Below are 21989 nucleotides of genomic sequence, written 5' to 3' on the forward strand. Positions count from 1 at the left end.
GTATTTAAGTGGTTTGTTATCCAAACTTGATTATTTGGACTTTGAGCAGGTGCTGTTTTTTCGACAGGATGAATAGAACACTACCATGTACAATAATCTTACTGCTCTACTTGAGCAGAGAGATACATGCACAGATGAGACAGTGCAGGAACTGGTAAATTGGATCATTTCAATATTGCTATATTAGTGTTCCTTCTGATTTTCATTGACTCTAGCCAGTTAATTTGCTTTCTTTGGACCACTGGCTTTATGACTCGTCACCTTTCTAGACAACTTCTACTTATTTTTAAATGAAACCTTGAGATGTTCACTGCTAGATATCTGCCAAAATGAACACTGACCCTTTCCTCCTGCTTTTTGCTTTCTGAATCTGATCTGTCTTGTTCTTAATCCATTACAATGCCTTTTCTTCCCCATCGAGTTACTACTTTGATAATCTCTTGTAAAAGAACCTTTACAAATGCTTGTGTATAATTATAATGCATGAGTAGCCATAACTTGCTAATATAGTTCATTCTTTAATTCTGAATTTCAAAGCCTCTTGATATATTGTTAATCAAATATTTGGGGGTTGTCATCCAGCTAGCTGAAAAATCAAGAAATGGTGACTGTAAAGTATTTGAGTATTTATGAGAGAAGTGTACTGGTTGTTTCAGCAAGGACCTATCACACTTTTCCAGTGCTTCTCATTTCTGATTTACATCAGGTTTGTCTGCAGCAATGTGTTGCCTGGAGTTGCAGTTGGCAATCATTGCATTTGTCAGATAGCGTTGATCATGTGCTCATAGAGTATTTTGCGAACCATCTTATCTAATTCCATATTAGATGTTAGAAAGAAATTCTTTACTGTTAGAGTGGTGAGGCACTGGAACAGGTTGCCCAAAGAGGTTGTGGAGGCCCCATCCCTGGAAGTGTTGAAGACCAGGTTGGATGGGGCTTTGGGCAGCCTGGTCTAGTGGAGGGTGTCCCTGCCCACAGCAGGGTGGTTGGAACTAGATGATCTTTGAGGTCCCTTCCAGCCCAAACCATTCTATGATTCTATGATATGATCAGATGTCCTGGTTTTGACTGGGATAGAGTTAATTTTCTTCCTATTAGCGGGTATAGTGCTGTGTTTTGGATTTAGGATGAGAATAACGTTTATAACACACTGATGTGTTGGTTGTTGCTGGGCAATGTTTACACTGTCAAGGACTTTTCAGCTTCTCACACCTCCCTGCCAGTGAGGAGGCTGGGGATGCATAATAAGCTGGGGGGGACACGGCCAGGACAGCTGACTCAAACTGCCAAAGGGATATTCCATGCCATATGACATCATGCTCAGTATATAACTTGGGGGAAGCTGGCCAGGGGTTTAGACCGCAGCTTGGGAACTAGCTGGGCAGCAGGTCCACAGGTGGTGAGCAGTTGTGCTGTGCATCATTGTTTTGTATGTTGTTGTTCTATTGTTGTTGCTGCTGCTGCTGTTATTATCTTCCTTTTCTGTCCTATTAAACTGTCTTTATCTCAACACACAAGTTTTACTTTTTTTTTTTCTTCCCAATTCTCTCCCCCATCCCACTGGAGGGGGAGTGAGTGAATGGCTGTGTGGTCATTTTATCTGTGTGCCGGGTTAAACATCGGAGTAATCCCAAATGAAAGGAGTTATACAGTAATCACTGTACCATTTACCTTGGCTTTAATTTGTTGACTTTTTTTAAAGTATATATTCTTCTTTATGCAGTTTCAGTAGTGGTTCACTCTTGGTTTTTGAACAAAGAAGAGAGTTTGTAATGTAAAAACAAGAATATTTTTCTTCATTGATATGATAGCAAGTTTCACTCTCAGGCATTTATGGTGAGAAGGAATTATAGGCAGTGGAACAGATTTAAAAATAAAGACTTTTTTTTGACTCTACTTAATGAAAGCCCTTAGAAATTTAGATATGCTTCTAATTTGGATCAAAATTGGAACTGTTCATAAGTTTATAGGGCAAAGAGATTTTCTCAATACTTTACTTTTGATACTTCTTAAATTTTTCATCCAGGTTGTGTTTAATTCTGAAGGGAATCAGCATTCCAGCAAACACCAGGGAATAGCCTGTAGGCTTTTCGGTTAGGTACAATATAGGACTTTTTGGGTGCCTTGAAGCAAAGTTTTGAAACGTTGCCCAGTCATTTGTGGAAAGAATTAAATTCATAGGCTCAAGTCGAGGGACTAATTCAAAAGAGTTTGCCAGTCTACGATTGGCAAAGGATTATAAATGAATATATCTGTCAGCTGCAGACACTGAAGACAAATGACAAAAGGAAACTTTGATAATGAATGTATTATTATCTATTGTTATTCAAGAATTGTTCAGTTTACTTCATGGATTATAAAGTTAAATTGTTTTCCCTCCTTTCCCACTCCTCTTTCCATTGCACCACCAAAAGCTAGTTTGCAACACTATACATGAGTTACAGGTATCTAAACAAATATGTTAATTTTTAAGTGCCTGTATTAGACTTCTGGAACAATCTTGTATTAAGCCTGTAAGAAATCGGTTTTTTGTTAATTTAAGGGTTAACTATAATGAAAAAGAGCATTTAGAAAGAAGTGGCATCATGCTATTCTAGTCTAGGTCTTGGCACATCTTTTGCGTCCATAATTGCTCATTGTGGTTTTTCGATTGTTTATTTTACCAGCAGAAGTTTTTTGTCTGTCAGAGATGTCACTTGTGCAGTATGCCTGCATATTACTTTTATTCTATTTGAATGTAACGAGCTTGTAAAGATCTTGTAAATTTACTTTTCCCATTTAAGTGGAGAAAAAAAACCATACAAATGCTGCCATTATATTCAAAACTGTATTCAAGCAGCGGATTACATTTCTGGTCTATTTTAGATTAATATAACATTCTTACAAAGAATTTAATCTTTTAACACAAGCAACATAGTTTGCTCTGTCTTCATATTGACTCCTAATTGTTGCGTTTCAGGAGATGAAAATAAGGTTTTACAGGACGTGTAATCATAGAGTCTTTCAGCTCTAAACATCTGTCGATAGGGAAAGCAAACTATTCTTGCAAATTATTTAAGCCTGTGAAATTAAATAAGCTCTAATGAATATTTTTTTGTATCTGAAACTCAGCCTTTGTGTTTTCAGAATAAGACGGGATTTCAAGCAGTTAATTCCAATGACAACTTTTCACAGCTTAAGAGTTCCCTTATTTTTACAGAATTAGTCTTAACCCATGGCCTTTAACATTTTACCCACTCATGCAGGTGTTTTTCAATTAATAAGAGCGCTGGCATCTTAGCAATGAATATAGATAGGGAAGCCTGCAATTAATAGATAACCTGAAACAATAGTTTTAATAGCTCATGATTGAGCTTATTTAAAATGTAAGGAGATTTTCTCACTTAAAACAAAGAATAAGTGAATGTGTGCGAGATTACCAGCATGCATCAGGGGTACGCCATTGTCTGGACTGAAAAGAGCCGCGCATCTGTAGATAGTTGATAATTCAGATAATTATTCATTTATGTGTAACTGACTATTTCATAATAAGAGAGGGGCACACGTTTGGGTTTTTATTTTGTCTGAATTAGATAGGGAAATGATTAATTACAGAGCTGTATTTCATGTCAAGTTGTGAATAAATATGTTTAGCATTCGTATGGTTGTTTACAAACAGGAAACCCACACCGCTTGCCAACAGTTTGATTAAAAAAAAAAACCACCCAACTATTCAATTCATCACTAATTCTCTGTAGGAAAGATCTTTACATTCGTGTAGTTTAGCATAGTGTAATTAAATTCTTTTAAAATATTTTAATTAGGCAGAAGTAAACCAGAGTCTTTTCGTTTTCTCTTTGTAAACACTCTAAGGTGGCACTAAGGTGTATCTTGACTTTTGAAAAGTACTCAGCTTGGGTTTTTTAGTGTGTGTCCACACTTAATTGATAGATGGCCTTATCAAATAATAACTTCAAGAAACAGTTCTGCAACTAAAGTTCTTCAACAATCTGTTGGTGCCCAAATCACCAAATGTGGTAGAGTACTTTGGACTGGCTTCTCACAGAAATGAGTATATGTGATGTTTTCCACCCAAAAACTTCTGGAACAGCAACTTGTTGCAAAGGCGTTCAGTTTGTCCATCGTCTTTTTTGCAAGCGCTGCTGAGAACCACTGAGTTCCCGTCACTTTCAAAGGACTCGAATAAGGACTTCTGAGCGTACCTCCATGTGTCATCTGCTTGCTTCCCAGGGCTATAAATCTGCCTCTATTTAGGGCCAGCACTGGTGAGAATATAGCCACGCGTCGCCGTGGTGGGTGGCTGCGAGTGCCTGCGTTCGTTTAAAGTGCTTTCCTGTAGAGGTGAATTGTAGCACTAAAATGGCAACTACAGTGAATTAAAAGGCAATAGCTTGAAGCGCGTGTGGATTTGCTTTCAGGACCAGTATATTAGTTCACAGCAGAACCGCTGTCGTTTTGCAGCTGCTGGATTAGGTTAATTGCTGTTACAGTACAGTGTCATTACCGTTGTTGTGACTGGTAGTATTTCTCCTTATGCATTGGCTCTTGATGAACCAGGACTTCATTGTGCCAGACAGTATATCAGCGCAGCATAAAACCCGAGTCTCTAACTCAAAGAGCTGACAGTCCTGGGGTATGACTTTGCATTACAACTAAGTCATATTAGGTGAAGAGGCAAGGTCTTGCTCCTCTCCCTTCCATTCATGCTTTAACTGAATTAAATCCATTGCAGGAACCCGTGCCCTTAGGTTCCAAGATGGAAAATGGAGATGGAGAGGCACAATCGCGGTGGTTTCAGGTTGCCAGGAGTCTTACCTTTGTCACCGTGAGGGTTTTGGGAGGTTGTACATGTCATGACTAAAAGGTGTCACTGGGGTGGCACGGGGGAATCTTAATGGAAGGCTTTTTTCTGGCATGAGAAAATGCATTATGATGACTGTTCACGTTTAGTTGGTGGCTGCCTTCAGCTGCCAGGACAGAATCTAGCCAGGAACCTACGCTGTTGATGCTTGAAAGGAAAGAGTGGGAATGAGATTATGGTGGGCCATTAAAGGCCTTGAAAGTGAAAGCAAGGCTTTCCTGATTAATCCGCACTACTATGGCATACTGTGGCTCAGCATGAAACACCCACTTGGAAACATTTTTATGGAATTTCTCTTTCAAATTCTCTTTAGTGACTACTGTGCTTAAGTACTTAAAAAGTAATTAACAAAAACTACATGCAATACATGCATTAAAGTGCCTGCATTAATTTCCTTGCTTATAACCATTTGTATTGTTTTCTTTTGAAATATAGACTTTGAATTCGCTTTTGTTTTTACAGCTTAGCTGAGATCATGATTGGTTCTCGGTACTGTGTGTATCGGAGAGCAAGGTGTGTTTCTCAGGTGATGAAATAAAATTTGCCATTGTCAGAATCTTCCTTTCTGTGGATCATCCAGCAATGAAGTAAAAATTAAAAAAAAAAGTCACCATAAGAAGATATAAACCTATAATTTCACTTTTATGCTACCAAATTGTAGAATAAGTAATCTGCTTTGGATGTACTTGCTTATCTGATTTTGAGATCAAAAGGTACGAGACAGTGCTGGACTTATCTGTTTGATTAGCATTAAATATTACGATTGAGTTTTGCACTATAGTAAGGTTCTGAAATAGTTTTTGTTTGGGACTTGGCTCTTTGTTTGTGTCTTTGGATTGCCAGTATAATACAGTATTGATCATGGCAGAAAATCTGAATTTAGAAAAAGTCTGCTCCTGAGGCCAAGTGACAGTTTTTGGCTGTGTGATAGATGGTCAGTTTTATAACTGAACATTTTCTGGCTATTTGTTTGGTTTCATCATGCTTAGTTGCAAGTGTTATGATTGCATGCATTTGAGGCTCGTTCTGACATTTTTTGCAATTTAATGTGGGAGTTTTAAATCCTCATAAGATTTTCTAATTCTCATTGAAGTTAACAGGTATCTAGGAGAGCCATTTTTTGATATATATTTTTTCCTTGAACATACTGCAAAATCACTTGTGAAGCAAGGGAATATGGTTAACAGAGAGACCTACAATTCCATGTGTTGCTCTGTACAAAATTGGGTTGAGATGTAAGAGGTAGGCTATGATTTACATGCATCTCCTGCTACTTTAATGTGTATGACTCCCCATGGCTGCCTTGAGCATCTCAACCTTGATTAATCTGAAGTTAAGTTCCTTTATGCTGGCTTATCTGTGATTGTTTTATGCTCACTCCATCTGCTTCTTAATGTAGCTCTGTAACTTCTTTCACAGTTCAGATTTGCTGATTATATCACTTTGGGGTTGTGGTTAAAACATGCAGTTCTGTTTTTATTACAAGATGCTTCGATAAATTTGTGAAAAGTGGCTGGTAGATCAGTATCGAATAATTATTTCTCTGAAGGTGATTCCCTTTTTTAATGCAGCAAATAGGTGAAAAAAGTTTACTGAAAGTGAAGATGATAGGTAAAATTATTAGGAGGAGTAAAGTGACATCACTGATTTGTTCTTGTCAGAGTCAGGCCAGATTTTTTTCCCCATTCTTATAAGGAAAAAATGTTAAGTTGCATTTTATGATTTTGCAAGTAGCAAGACAATCCAAAAAGTATGTAGAACCACTTTGTCAACCTCTGAGTCATCCCATTTTGCAATAATACAGTTCTTAGCTTAGCCTCCTATTTGTGGGGATGTTATTACTGGTCATTAATTTTTAAACTGTCACTTTTTTTTTAGTTTAAATTACTTTATATAAACCTTGCAGAAGATAAAGATCATTATCCATCTTTCAGCAGTCCTGTTCTGAGCTGAATGTGTTTAATATATTAATGTCAGAGGAGCCAGTCTTCAGAAGAGACATTTCTGGAACAAAAGTGCTCACTAACATTTAGGTGGTACCAAGTCCTGATGGTCACCTACTGCTGGTGCAGACTGGGAAAGAGTCTGAGCTGATGGGTAGTGATCTCCTGCTGCTGGTCAGGAAATGTTGCAAGCTGTTTAGCAAGGTGGGAGGAAAATGTCCTAATTCTACTTAAGCTGTCTTCCATCTAGGGCTTGGTATGTCCCAGGGAACTGTCTCTTCTCCCTCTGTTTGAGCACCAGTTGCTTAATGAGTAAGCTTAATGAAGCAAGAAGTAGAGGGTATACATTAGCTATTCTTAAACTTATTCACTGTGTGGACAAAGCCATAGGTATGAATTTCAGTTCCCATCTTCTGATTGGACTCCTATTCTTGAAAGGATAGAAGAGAGCAAGGACTTAATTGTATTAAAATGAAAAGAGAAGTAATCAAAATCACCCATTCTAATCATTTGTCTGGTGCCACATACGTGAACAATATTAAGTGATAACTGCTGAGATTAGGCAGTATTGTAATCATTGACATTGATAAGGGAACGTATGACTCCAGCATTAACTATTTTGTGATTTAATTTGGGGGTGGGTGGGGGTGGGGGTGTGCATAGGTGTAATAAAGAAATGATGGATATACGTTTGGTTTTAAGGGAAGAATGTAACTGCATTGCGTAAGGTGTGGATCTGTCCACAGATCAGGCAGGCTCCTAGGGAAGAGCACAAGGAGAGGACCAGTGTGTGAGGGCACTTTCCTGACATATTCCTCCTGCCTTCTAATGATCTTTGATACCTTTGTATTTACCAGTCTTTGGTGGCTTTCCTTCCGTACATTTGTTACTCAACTCATGTAAGCTTTTGACATAATCAATATCCTGTGGCAATGAGTTTCACACAATAACTATATGCTCTATTTAAAAATAACCCCTTTTGTATTTTCACCATCTCTGGCATTACAAGTACTAAGGGCTAAGAAATAAAATTACCCAGAGGCAGGTACAAAACGATTGCACCCTGTTCCTTTTTTCTCTTGATACTTGCAGTCTTTGCTATGTATCCTCCTTCAGCTTTCCTTCTCTTAGATGGAAAGTCCTAGTTTATTTAGTCTTTCTGTATACAAAGCTTGTTCAGTGTCTTTGTCACTCTTCTTTGCACCTTTCTCAGTTTTACTATTTCTATTTTGATTTACTTACGTGTTAATAGTTAGCTGACTTTTATGTGGTAGTAATTCGGAACCTAATGAGCACAGTAATTCAACATTTTTGATGACTACAATATTATGATAAAAGAATGGATTTTAATTATTTGAAGATTTCTGACATGCATATGCAGTTCAGTACCCATGACAATGCATTTTTATACATTAATTAAGCTTATTGAAGTGCAGAATTCCTTTTTAAAAGTTTCCATTGTCTCAGTAAGAAAAACAGTGTGACCTAGATAGGAGCTTCTGTAGCATTTCATTCTCTTCTGCAGGGGGAATACATGTCAGAAATGTTTCTCAGGTGACAAAATAGGAAGATCCCATGTCTCTCCAGAGAGGAAGAATAACTGTTCTTCATCTCTTTTCTCCCTTGTGATGGCTACAATCACTTAGTAGTTTGATACTCTAGGTAAATATAGTATTTATATTTCTAAGGCTATTTCTAAAGAGGGAATAAAGATAGGTTTTGATTACTGTTGGTTTCAGGAAATAAATCCCTTGCCATGATGGCTTGAAAAGTGGTAGTTGGGTCTGTTCCTTACCCAAAACAAAACGTAGAGCTGAACATGTAATGATGGGAAAAAGAAATGACAGATGACTGTGGTGCTGTGAAGTCCTACAGTGTCAATCTTTCGACATGTGGAGTCTTTCTTAAAATTCCAGCCTCTGGATTCCTGTGCCGCCTTTAAACAGAAGATGAAATCTTCATGTCAAGTGAGTTCCCCACTTTCAATATGGACAGAAAATCAAAGTCTGTTGTAAAGATTAAGAATTTTTTTTCTTATTCTACTGAGCAGAAATGCAAAGTAAAGATGATTAACTTGCCTTTTTTTTTCTTTTTTTTTTTTCTGTATTCCTGGGAATTAGCAATATTCATCACAGTATTTGGTTGCTAACTTTGGATACGTGGCCATTCCTTTAGGACCTCGTTTTTCTGTCTGTGGAAACTGGTTCTGATGCTACCTTTGCTAATCATTTTCAAGGTTATGTTACTTTTTTTGACCAATGTTTTTTGTTCATAATGTAAGAAAAGTGTAAGCATCAAGCATGCTCACAAAAAGACCTTTTAATTTTTTACTTGAAATTTTTATGGGCACAATTCTTACTGTGCAGACTGGGAGGTCTAAAAATTGCCTGTCCTAGAAGAGACGTGACAAGACTTTTTTTGCATTAGTCATTGGTTTGAAAGTAGCCATTGCAAATACTTTAGAGAAAGGTGTAGTAATGTTGCCATGAACAAATATCATTTCAGTATCTTGCAGGACACATTAGATTTTACTGTTTCCGAATAGCGGATGACGGATGTTTGAGAGCACAAGCATGAGATTTTGATACGTAGCAGACCTGTGGGTATTCTCATCTGCCGTAGATGTGCCTTCTTTGGGAGAGAAGCCGTATTGACACAAATCTTGCTGGCTTCCCAGACCACTCCAGTTAGATAGGCTGCTTTGATAGGATCCTCTGTGCCTTTTGAGGGGTACATAGGTATCAGATATGTAGAGACTCCAGAAACAAATTCAAAAATGAATGTTTTAAAGTAGTTTTGAAGTGACATGTTGAAATGTTGTGCTTTGTGTAGAAGTTTCACTGGTGGTTCTCAAACATTTTTCATATCAAAATTTCAGATCTTAGTGCGAGGTTTTGTTTGAGGTTTTTTTTCTTCCCTGAAATAAAAGTAATTCTCTGTTTACAGTAAGGCACATTCGGGCTGGACTTGTGTCAAAGTCAAATCAATGGCCAACTGGTAGAGGGAAGGCACACCTTAAGATATTTCCAAATTTATAATACATGCATTTTTAACTGGCTGCTGAAATAAACATGAAGACTTGAACTAGTCATCAAATCAACACTTCTATTTAGTCAAGCCTTTCTGTGGATATTTGTGATTGTATCATTTAATTTATCGGGTTTGATAATTTGCCAAGTATCTGTAACACTGCGATGCACTGACCAGAGTAACTTACTATTTGAAAAATTCGTCTGACAGCAACCCACGCGGTGGATTGTGTACTGCACCAGTTCCATTTTGATCATGTATCCATGTTCTCCAGGTACTCCCTCTTTTGAGGAATATTGCATTTTTTTGAGTTCAAATGATTTAAAATCGTTTGGCCTTTCACCTTTTCACACATCATAAAGTATGATGAAACTGTACACAGATGCACCCCAGGGCAGAGCATGTTGCAGAAATAACAGGAACACATGCTACCTATTGTATCACATTGCTTAAATGACGATCACATCGCTACGTTATTTTTCAGAAAGCTGATTATTATTTAACAAAAATCTAATGTGAACTTCAGACACCAAGAATGTCAGAGAAACTGTGCTGTGTGCCTTTGAGAAATTAATCTGAAGTGCAGAGGCAAAATTCAGCAAATATTGGATCAATTTTAATAGACTTTGCTGTTGTGGAAGAACTATTTGCAGTCATGCTACTGTATAAACTATCTTGGGTGAGTGGATTTGGAGGGTACCTATAACTGCTCATGCTAATATGGTACAGTCAAATAACATGAATTCCCTACGTACGTAATGACCAGTGCTTACTGCACATGTCTGCAAGAGGAGTGGTGTGGGTGCATCTTGGTTTTGCTAGAATAAGATCCCCAAAATCAGACCTAAACATGCAACTACCCTTGGTTCTGGGTACACAAAGAGGAAATTAAAAGAAATCTGAAATATTGAGCTCTCATCTGACGCACAAGAACTGATCACGTGTGGGATTTTTGTCTTGCAATATGTGGTCATGTAGGTTGTCATCATCTCTTAATTTTATATTGGTCTTCATTCTGATCTGCTCATCCAGAGGCTTGATCTCCTTGAAGCTCAGATGTTTAAAGACAGTCAGAACAAATTTATGTACTTTTATTCCTTGTACCCCTGATCTGATAGAAGAGTTATTCTCCCATATTGACACGAAAAATGCAATTGTTCTAGCAACTATCAGCTGCGTTTTGTCCCCAAAACAATACTAAAAGCTGTTGTCCTGATTCTCAAATATACTTCAGAATAGTACTTTGTGGTCTCAACATTTTCCTTTCCCTCTGTTTCCTTATTCTTGTCCCTTATTATCATAATTAAGGATTACGTTAGGAAGTGGTTGTGCTTCCTATCAGTGAAAGAACATGCCTGTATGGTTGCAGGCACTCACTTGCCTGCTCGGCCTGTATTCTGAAGTCAGATTAATTAGCTCATACTCTGGACTGTATTAACATGGTGTGTATGGTTTCTGGACAGGAGCTGACTGATGTCTTGCCAGGTGGTAGCACAGGCATAGAAAGCACGTGATGGTTTGCATCTTCATAAACACCTCTGAAGTGTGACCACATACCAAGGGCTGCACAGGAATGACGGCGTTATCGTGGTGAACGTGTTTGTGCCAGGGCTCAGGGTGTGCAGAGTGTGTGTCCTGCAGGCAAGGAAATGTTCCCAAAACCAGCTCAATGCAAGACTTGCCTCACTGAAAAGTAATATTGAAATGAAGGTTCCCAAGGTCACGTTGCTGCCCGCCATGATATTTTGGAATTTGGAGTCTGGGTGTCTAGAATCGGAATATTTCTGTTCCCAAAACATGGGCTCCTTGCGGCTGGGCAAAGGAAGGTCTCGGGGGACTGTTTCTAACACCGTATTGTGGTGCGTAATCTGCCAGTTCTCATTTCATCTCAAACCATTACTTTAATGAGCTCTGATCCCTTGATTTTTTTTCTTATGTCAGTGCTACAGAGAAGACAAAATCCCAGGGCAGCGATGTTCCTGGTGGTCCATTCTGGGAGCCGTCTATGGTATCTGAGGGCACCAGAGCTCTCCCAGCAACAGAACCCTGCTTACCTGCATGGTTTTCTTACCCCATCGAAGGGCTGCAGCCTGGGTCTGGTCAATTAGCAGAGGATTGCTGCTGAATCATTTTCCAAGCAGCAAAAGCCGATAAAATTGTATCCTGTTCTACATCCTGAATTTTCTATAAGCAGGAAAGACTGAAGACTGTAGGCAGACTGTTTTAGCACATCAGAAACCGGAGCCACAAAGGTTTGATTTTACAAAAACGTGGTAGCTGGGACTCTTAGCCTGGCACCGAAGGAGTCGCATTGCTGAAAGGAATTCCTCCAGCGCTGGGCTGGTACGCAGGCCACATACTGCCGCCTCACCAGCCATTCAAGAAAAGGGCTTAACCTGCAACAACGGGAGGCAGCAGCAGAGGACGTTTGCTCTCGGTGAGACTTGCGTTCCTGAGGAACCTCTTGAATTTAGGCGAAAAAATAGCATTGGAGAAACTACTTAACCTGCTTTTCCTGTCTGTCAGCCAGTCCCCCCAGACACAAAAATCTTGATTTTGTTTTGAGGATTCGTCAGAGTTTCTTTCCTGCTGCACCATAAGGGTGTATTACTAGTGAATTTTACACCTTGACCTATTTTAGAATAGTATAAAACATTCAAAATTGCATTGTATCAGTATTTCTTCACCCAACTGCACGGTTTCTTGCTTTGCTTTTTGTTGATTCGGCCTCCTTAAATTTATCACCTTCAGACTTTCAAAATACCATCCCAAAGAAGCAAAATAATATTTTGCATCATTTTTATAAAGTAAAATGAGATAGTTTGGCTTTAAGTAGAAAAAATAACCCTGCTCGTCTCTCCAAGGAGATTGTTAAATTCCTTTTCCACATTGAATCGCACTGTCCTCTAGTGGCTATTTTAAGCAATCGGTTTTGTGTTTGTAAATTTTTCGTGCTGCTCTGATACGGTAGGTTTAATCTTTATTTTCAAATGTCTGATATAAAAAGCTAGAGGATTAGAGTAATATTTCAAAACTGGATAAGAAAAAGTTACATTTGACCTGCGGTCCAAGTTATAATAATATAGAGACATTTAAAAATGTTTGTATCTGACTTATCAGTTGGAGCAGAATGATTTAGCGTGAAGATGCAAGTGTATGGCATTATTACATTTTTATTACATTGTATTGAGAGTTGGAGATAATCTGCTTCTTTCACATTGAAAATAATTTTGTAAACTGAATGAATGAATAATAAAGACCAATGGAATAATAGGAAGGATTAGATGCACGTTATTAGATTCAAAGCGAAGAACTATGCATGCCATTCTACCCAATGGCTTGAGGTGTTTTTCTTAGTGTTGCTACCTACCTCTTAAAAGGCATAGGGAAAAGATCTTTGTCTGGGACATGACATAAGAACATTTGATATGTAATCCAGGTAAACTGAACCGTCTCCAAAGAGTTTGGAAAATGTCCTCATCCCTCTGCCTCAGTGTCTATGTCTCCAAAGCAGGTAACAAGGGGACTCACCTTCTCCTTGTCATGCTGACGATTTCTTTCTTAATAAAAGCAATGTGTAGTCACTAAGAAGCTGAAGGAGAGAAAGTTCCTTGCTTACCTGTAGCTAATTAAATATATGTTCCTGAGATTCTCTAATCCTGGCACATAAGCACATCATGGCTTGCATGTCTCTAAACTGCAGCAGTTCTTGATGCCTTGCTGTTAGTAGAAGTTCCCACAATCTTCAGCTCTGAGAAAGAAGCTCTTGCATGTCACTGTTACGAAAGCCAGTGGATCTTTGTGAGGCCAAACTGCAACCTGGGTATCTGATTTCGGAGTGGTGAATACCCTTTTATTTTAACGGGGATTCCCTGGGAGTTGAGGTGCTAAGTGTCTCTGAAGATGAGATTGGGAATATAAAACTCTGAAGTGACAGCGCTTCTCAGGCTTGTCTGTGTTTGCAGCACTGGACGTCTGTATCCAGCTGTAGGTTAAAGCCCCTTTACTTTCCCCCCATGAGCTGGCAATACCTCTGCAGCCTCCGTGCTTGTGTCCCAGCGTCCCGCAGTGTCAGCTTCCCTATGTTCTTTGATATGTTCGAGCGATTCGAGATATTGCCCTTCCACTGGTGTTTCTCATGTTGAAGGAAGGAGAGAAGAAAAATGCCTGTCAGTGTGCTGCTGGCTTGCTTTTCTTGTTTCCTTTCTGGCAACTTAATGGTTTCATTTGGTAAAATAATGTGGGTTTGCAGATACAAAATTAGACCCCGCTGACCAGAAGGATTGGGAGACATGATACACGTTTTATTTAAAAATGCATTATTTAAAAAATGCTCGAAGCCTCCACGCATGAAAATGTTTGCCAGCTGTACCGTGCAAACCCACTGTCTTCCATGTATATGTGACCTGTGGCATCCTGGAGAAGAAAACTTGACAAATACAGTGTGCTTCATATTGTCTGGGTACACTTTTAGCTGATGAAAGAGAGAGGGGTGGTCAATAAATGAATTTAGTTAGCTTGAAATGTAAAGGTGGGTTTTTTTCAGATTTCAATCAAAGCAAACTGTAAGCAAGTTCTTTACTAGTGTAGCTTTTAATTTGCTGCAGATGTGGTTTTACTGACAGCTGCTGAATAGCTTGTTTTCAACTAACTGGATTGTGTTTCTGAGCAACAATTTACAGCAAGGTCAGAGATTATATTGGTGATTTTATAGTAATATTTATAGTTCACTGTGTGAGTGTTCATGCATCCATGTGTGCATATAAGGGAAAAGACGCATACAAAGTCGCAAGGCGTGCATCTGGCGGTGCTAATAGTAGGAAAACTGTTGCGACTCTTCCCTGCTGTCATCAGATGACGTAATGTGAAAATGAAAGAGAAATAACAACTTGCAAGTGTCAAGTTTTTGTCCTCTCTCTCTTTGTGTAAAGAATTTGTGGTGTTAGTGCGGACTCTGAAGGATATTCAGCAGACTGGAATGCAGCGGCTGCAGACAGCGAGACGTCCTGTGTATAGATTTATAAATGAGCTGCAGGAAAGGTGGAATGCTTTATAGGTGATGCCTGTGTTAATCCTTAAGTGTATGATGATCAGATCTCAGTGTGCATTTTGTTAAGGCAAAGAACATTTGAGAGAAAAAAAAAAGAAGAAAATCTAGTAAATGCACACACACAATATCTATTTTTTAGAGTGCAGGCAGGTATGTAAAGCTGCTTCTGCTGTACATAAAATGCCCTTATTTGCGTGAAACCTGACAGCCTTGTGGATTATGTTGGTGATCCAATACAACTCTAACAGTCATCTCCTAGCACCGTTACTGCAGTTAGTATACAATTACCCTCATTTGGGTGGGGTTTTTTTGGTGCCAGACATTCAAAGCAGAATCGCAGGCTTTGTCAAGGCTCACTTTAACAAAAAGTCACTGTAAATTAAAACTGTTAGTTTTATTAATAAAGCAACATAGATTTTATATAGATATAGCAATACATAAATATATCTAATTTCTTAAATAGAGAAAAGGCTAGCTGTGTGTCTGCGTATATGTTCATATAGTATTTAGGAGTTGTGGGATTAACGGGTATTCCGGTATTTGCAAAGATTCAGTACCATAACTAGCATCATAAGACAGTGATAATGTTTTATCTCGCTCAGTTTCTATCACTTTTGCTTCCCAACATTGGTGCTTAGACCTGGCAGACTGCAGGTTGTTACCACCACTGATGGTGATGTCTTCACGCTATCGTGGGTTCCCTTGTTTCTCCAAGTCCATAATCAGTTGTGAGTACATTCGATGGTGATTTCACATCCATCAGTAGTTTCAGTGGATGGAAAGAACCTAACCTGTGGATATACTGCTATCTTTAGTTTCCTTAATGTTGCCGAAATACAAAATAATTTTATAAGGCATGCTGTTGGATAAAAATGGTTATTAGAATAATCATGCTATCAAGTAACCTGTCTTGTATGTAGACAGTTTGTCCTCTCCTTAATGTGTCTAGTAGTCCATGTGCGTTAGATACTGAGCATGTTAATATGTAATGGTTCTGGTATACGATGGGACATTTGTTTTTCTTATAGACTTAAATAATACAGAGATTGCGCATTCTCTGTGCACATGAAATACTGAAAAACCTTTTCATCCATCTGCTGGGTCTGAATGTTAAAGTTCTTTCAGCTGGAAATGCAAGATCTAGTCAGGCTACAGAAGCATATATAAACAATGTTCACAAATTTCAGCAGAGTTAAAGTGAATCTCAGCATCATTTGGACTGATCTTTTGGCTTATTTGGAAGATTACAATAAAACCTGAGATTGAATTCTCTACCCGATTCAGTTCCTTATTGATTAAATCCTTTTAGACTCCTCTCTGATTTAACAGTGTATTTTTATTAAAGCCAAGCATACAAACATCAATTATCCAAACTGCATCTAATTTCCTTCAACTTTTTTTTTTTTTTCCCTTTTGCTGCCAATGGATTAGAAGACCTGATTAGAATTCAGCTTGAAAGCTGAAAAGCAGATCCTTAAATGAGAATGTCTGCATCAGGAATTAAAATATCTGTACTGGGTATAAAATCCTCCTCCTTATCTCTAATAATGTAAACACACTTGGTTATGTTGATCTGTCGCATGCCTGGTGCAATGTCCCTGAATTAGTAGCATGTATTAGAAAAGTGGATCAGTGTCCGTGGTTTGTCCTGCTGATAGAATACATCACTAGTATATTTTAATGTCAAAGTGCTTTGCATAGCTGTCTCCTTACTATAAGGGTTAATGTGATAAGGGTTTGAAGGGTTCGATTTGTACTTTACGTATTTTCACCTCCTAACACCGAGAATGTTTGCATGTGCACAGGCAGCAGGAACAAGGCAGAGAAGGGGCCTTCTAAGGTTTCACTAGGTTCTACAAAGTTAAGGATTTTATAACAATGCAAAGGTGGAAAAAAATAATTGCAATGGCATCACCAACATAATATCCAGAAAACCCTAGACTGGGAAATGCATGTGTCATTAAAGTGTTGTCCCATGTCTAAACTATAAGAGAGTTACAAAATCAATTAAATTGTATGTTTTGATTTAACTGGATTAATAATTTCCCTCTGATACCTAGTGTGCTCTGCCTGTGATGAGGAAGCCATGCCATGAGCGGTATGCAGGCTGTAACTGTGCAGGCTCTATGAAGTGGAGCAGTTGGTGTCATGTGTACCGAATCACCGTACCTAATTTCAGAGGGAGAAATTTGCATATCAGGATTTTTAAGGGAGTTTATTATTAATTATTGTTCTACTTATATAGCATTAAAGAGGTTTTCTGCTTTGAAAATGCACGCAAGAATTCTGTTTATAGTATCAGGATGCCCAGAAGAGTGAGCTAATCTTAACTGGATGACTCCACTGCAGATAGTAAGAGGAGAAAAATAGCAGGGGCAGGCAGCATCCCAGCACATCAGCGCTGGAAAACTAGATGAAAGAGTTGGCGTCTAATACGCTGTGTCCTGTATGGTCAGATGGGAACTGTTGTGGCCACTTCTGGGCGGCATCATGGGAACTCTTGGAGCTGGGAGCACCAGCAGGTGATGAGAGATGTCAACGAGGTAGTCCCATTGCCATCTTCATTTTATGATTGTTCTGCTAGCATTGGAGTTCTACAGAGCAATGTAAACACAGCATATGTTTACAGTAAGGGATGCTTTTGCTGTCCAGGGTACTGCTGAAGGATATCTGTGAGCTGATTTCATGTGGGAAGCAAAGTATTTGTTGAGATTTTTTTCTTTTTATTGCTGCATCGGGGATGGCAGTATTCCTAACAGTGGTGAGCTTTCAATCTGTGTGTGTGACTGCACATCACAGGAGTTAATTGTCACGTTTTGTCTGCGGAGAAATATTAAACCCGATTGTGCAGAGCTATAAACGTGCGTGACTGCAGGGAATTTTGTCGGTGCTGGTATGAGTCTGGCTACCTGGAGGTGGGCAAAGTGAATCTGTTCATCTTGTGCAATGAGTTAAGCATAATTGCGATTGACATCATGCACAAGTGAAATCCAGTGATATTTCATTCCTTCAAACCTAATCCCCTCTTTATCTTGTCTTCTTTTGAGTCAACATGATTCTGGCAAAGCTTGTTTGTGACACCCAGTGAAGCTTATTGTAGAGTACCTCGAATGTTGTGGATTAGCCCCACTATGGAATTGAGAAACAGCATAGCTGCATCTGCGCGGTGTGTCCCTTGACTTAATAAGCCACAGTGGGAAGCCTGGGTTCAATATTATACTACCTTACAAGTGGAAAGAAACCGTAATACTATCTTGTATGTATTAAGGTCTTGTATGTTGTGAAACGTAATTTAATTGTGAATTGGGTGCAGGAATTTCAGTTTCCAGAACCTGACGAATAACAGTTTTTTGAGGTTATCAGTTAATCTGTTGTAATGAATGTTCCTCATGGCGTGCCGCTTCTTCTTGATTAGAAGGGATTTTTACTCCTCTTTACTGAGTCAGGACAAGTATATTACCTTTTCCTCTGTACTGCTCATGATAAAGTGTGTATCCAGATTGTTCTGTGAAGTGTCCACGTGAATATTTCGCTGCATGTGCATCTGCACATTCATACACTGTGTCTTCTGAGCTCCAACCTCTAATGATTTTTTCAATACATTAAAAAAATCCAAAATACAATTGTTTAATCTCTTTTTATTTATACTTATCAATAGAAATTCCCCTTTTCTGTGTAATAATGTGTTTATGACATTAATTACCATGCCAGTTTAGACCAGGGCAATTAATCACTGCTACACACTACAGAAACAATAGACTCAGAATCAAGTTCTCTGAGTACAGAGGTGAAGCTGGTTCCTTCCATAAATGAGAATCTGCCTGACAGAGGGGAATTTGGACCCTGGTTTGGATCTTTCAACTTCTGTTTGTTTAAAAAACAAAACCAAAAAAAAAAAAGGCAAGTAAAAAATCCACCTGTTTCCTATTCTGTTTCATTCCTACAGGTTGAAGCAATCCTTGTAAACATTTTTGGTGGGATTGTGAACTGTGCCATTATCGCCAATGGTATTACCAAAGCCTGCCGAGAGCTGGAGCTGAAAGTACCTCTGGTGGTCAGACTGGAAGGTGAGTGCTGTTGGTTTCAGACAAAAATCGTCCCTCAGGTGTGCAGTAATCCACTTCAGCTTTCTTCCATCTCAGAGCTCTAAACAGGTTAGTCCCACACAATAAGAATATGTCTAATTCTTCATCCATAGCGTGACCTCAAGTCAATCAACTCTTTCCTTACATATTTCTGTATCCCTGATCCCTTGTGGTACTCGCAGCAATAACATTTTGCAATGAAAGCATTATGGTTTTGCTTCTAGGATTTGCAATGCAAATGGAAATTATTTTGATGAAAGTTTCTGTTTACTGGAAGGTATTTCTTTTTCAAATGATTTTTTACTGAATGCAATTCCATTATTGCTAAACCTGCAGCAACATACAGTTTTCTTAAATTTACTCCAATATCATAATTAAAAGAAAGATGTTAGAAACAGTATTTGTGAGAGAGAGATTACTGTAACGTGTTCTTCTGCCCAAATATCCAGTCCAATTAAAATCCATTAAAAACCAGAAAATTTGGTAATGGTAAGGAATTACTTTTTTTTAACTACATCCAGCATTGTTAAATTGGAAACAAAAAGGTAATAGAGAGGTAAGGAAGAGCACTTTTTGGCAGTTACTGGCTTAACGTAATGGCAGATTGAATTCTGTCTCTAATTTCTGAGAAGTACCCTGAAGGAGGAAAGGAGATTCTTCTTCTGCCATTGAAGTAAAAAGTGCTTTGGTTGTCATCAGCACCCAACTCTGGTAAGCTTAAAACATTGCTTTTTTACTAAGTAAGTTTGGAAAATAGAGGTTTTTCTAGTTTTTTGTTTGGTTTGGTTTTTTTAAGGCCTGTTCCTCAAAAACATCAATATTCATGTTTGGGTGTGTGTAAAGAGCATAAAATGTCCTATCACTCAGCGTTGGTGGTGAAAGGAGGAAGTGCATCCCTTTATGTACCTGAGGTACAAAACAAAGGTGGTTTTTAACATTATGATAAAGGGCGGGGGGAGAAAATGTTCTGAATACACCAGGCTTTTTCCTTTTCAAAAAAGAAAGTTACCAGGACTCATGAAGACACAGATTACCCCTTTGGTTAGAGGGGTCCTTGCTTTGCCTTTCCTGAGAAAGCGGGGTTTCCCATCCCTCCTCCTCCTGCTACACTGCACATGATACGTAGTTCACGTCGGGGGAGACCACAGCCTGTGTCACATGCAATTTTGTCTTGTAAAAGTTCTGCTGTGCGTTTCACTGCAGGGTTCGAACACTTTCTAGAGTGTGTTCTTGGTTTAACTTGGGTAGGCTTTTGCTCTGGTAAGTTCAGAAAAATTTAAATACTCTAAAATGGAAGATTTTGTTTGGATGATGCAGCATCGCTGAACACCTTAAGAGAGTAAATAGATCGTTTAATATGGATGAAGGAGGGACTGATGGATGTTGGTTAGAAGCAGGAAAGTTTCGTAATATAAAATCTCGTTGTTTATCAGCTCTAGGCAATGTTGTTTAGCTCTTCGTCTTAGCAAAAAAACTTCTTCTGTCTGTCATAGCTGGGAAAAAGTTTATCTGTCAGATCTGCAAGACGTCTCATCTATTGTAGCTGTTGTTTTTTACGTGAAGATATTGGAAAAGCCATTAGTTTTCCTTATGAACAAGATAGTTGCAAGTCATTTCTATTGCAATATTTGAAACCAGTATAAGAGAAACAAGAAAATCAACTCATTTTAAACCAGTCTGCTAGATCCGCCACTGGGTTTTCTTGACCTTTCTCCGGTACTTTCAATACTTCCGTGACTGTACACAAGTAAGGGTGAATATTTTTTTTTAATGTGACTTCTGGGAGATTGCAAGAGGCAAAGCAGTCCCTGGGCTGAACGAGGAGAGTCCTGGTGGTGCTACTGTACTGTGGAGTTTGTCTGGAAGAGGTGGTGTGGAGCAGGAGGGCTGCTGCACCAAGCCCTGCAGAGGCGACTGCATGGTGCCTGTTCCTTTCGTGCCTGCAACCTTTGAGAGCCGTGTGCTGCTTCATCCACAGAGACCGAAGCTGAATCCTTAGAATGTCGAACACACATTGTAATGCAAACATCTTTTGTTGATCATCTGCCTATGATCCCTCACTCTTGACTAGGTTTGCAGTAATGCTTCTCCTAGACTAGCTGCTGACTCCAGAGATGGCGATGCCATATTTTCTTTAGGAAACCCTGTCCCAGTATAATATGGCAAATTATCATTTTTGCATATCTCAAAAGTTTTTTTAATTCCTTCTCTTATTCTTAGTGTTACCCATCAATTCATCCTAACCAAAGAGCTATGATGTTTACAGCCTTCAGATGTTGTACTTGGAAACTGTTAGCTTGTAAGTCCTGCTTTCTCTGCCTCTTTAATCACCCAACCAAGCAATATATATATATTTGGTTCTTTTAATCTTTCCTCAGAAATCAATCCCTCTGGATCCTTAATCATCTTCCTTGTTCTTCTTTGAACTAACTCACACCGGGTTATCTAAACATATAAGGATTTTGAATTAATAATGAGTACTATGGAAGTCATAAGGCTACCCAAGACTTTTTAAATCATCACTGATAACATTTTACAATTCAAAAAGAGAAAAAGGGACAAGCACTGGTTTGGATTTCCATTTTGAACATTTTTCCAACAGAAGGTTCATGATTATTCCCATAAATCTAACAGATTTGTGACCTGCACTTTAAAGACTCTGCTCGCATGCACTGTATTACAAATGTCTTGATGACTAGAGTTTTAATCAGTCAAATCTGTCTTGATTTAGCAGGATTCTGTGGACGAATCTTTGTTCTCAGTTGTATAATAATTACAAGCTGTTTTACCAGTGGATAAAGAAAGGATTACTCTCCTCTTTGAAAATGGTAACTTTATAATTACACGTATTTACTTGCCTTACTGATAAGGCAAGAACTCACCAGCTGAGACACAGGATTATTATTGTTTAAAAGGCTCATGGACAAATGGAGAAACCACATATTCCAAATTTTATCTTTTACAGATGTAGAAAACTATCTTCTGCTGGTTTTATGCAGCATTTTTCCCCTTTAAAGTGT

The 21989-nt window shown here is 38.6% G+C and overlaps 1 protein-coding gene across 1 annotated transcript in view; it reads left to right on the forward strand.

The window, feature by feature from the left end:
* SUCLG2 (succinate-CoA ligase GDP-forming subunit beta) overlaps positions 1–21989 on the forward strand; it is a 131824-nt gene that overhangs the window by 104536 nt on the left and 5299 nt on the right. The window contains exon 10 of the mRNA XM_054838493.1: positions 18831–18951. Coding sequence (XP_054694468.1) covers positions 18831–18951 — 121 coding nt within the window. The remainder of the gene's footprint in view (positions 1–18830; positions 18952–21989) is intronic.

The sequence above is a fragment of the Grus americana genome, chromosome 11 (genome assembly GCF_028858705.1).
Source record: "Grus americana isolate bGruAme1 chromosome 11, bGruAme1.mat, whole genome shotgun sequence".
Classification (NCBI taxonomy): domain Eukaryota; kingdom Metazoa; phylum Chordata; class Aves; order Gruiformes; family Gruidae; genus Grus; species Grus americana.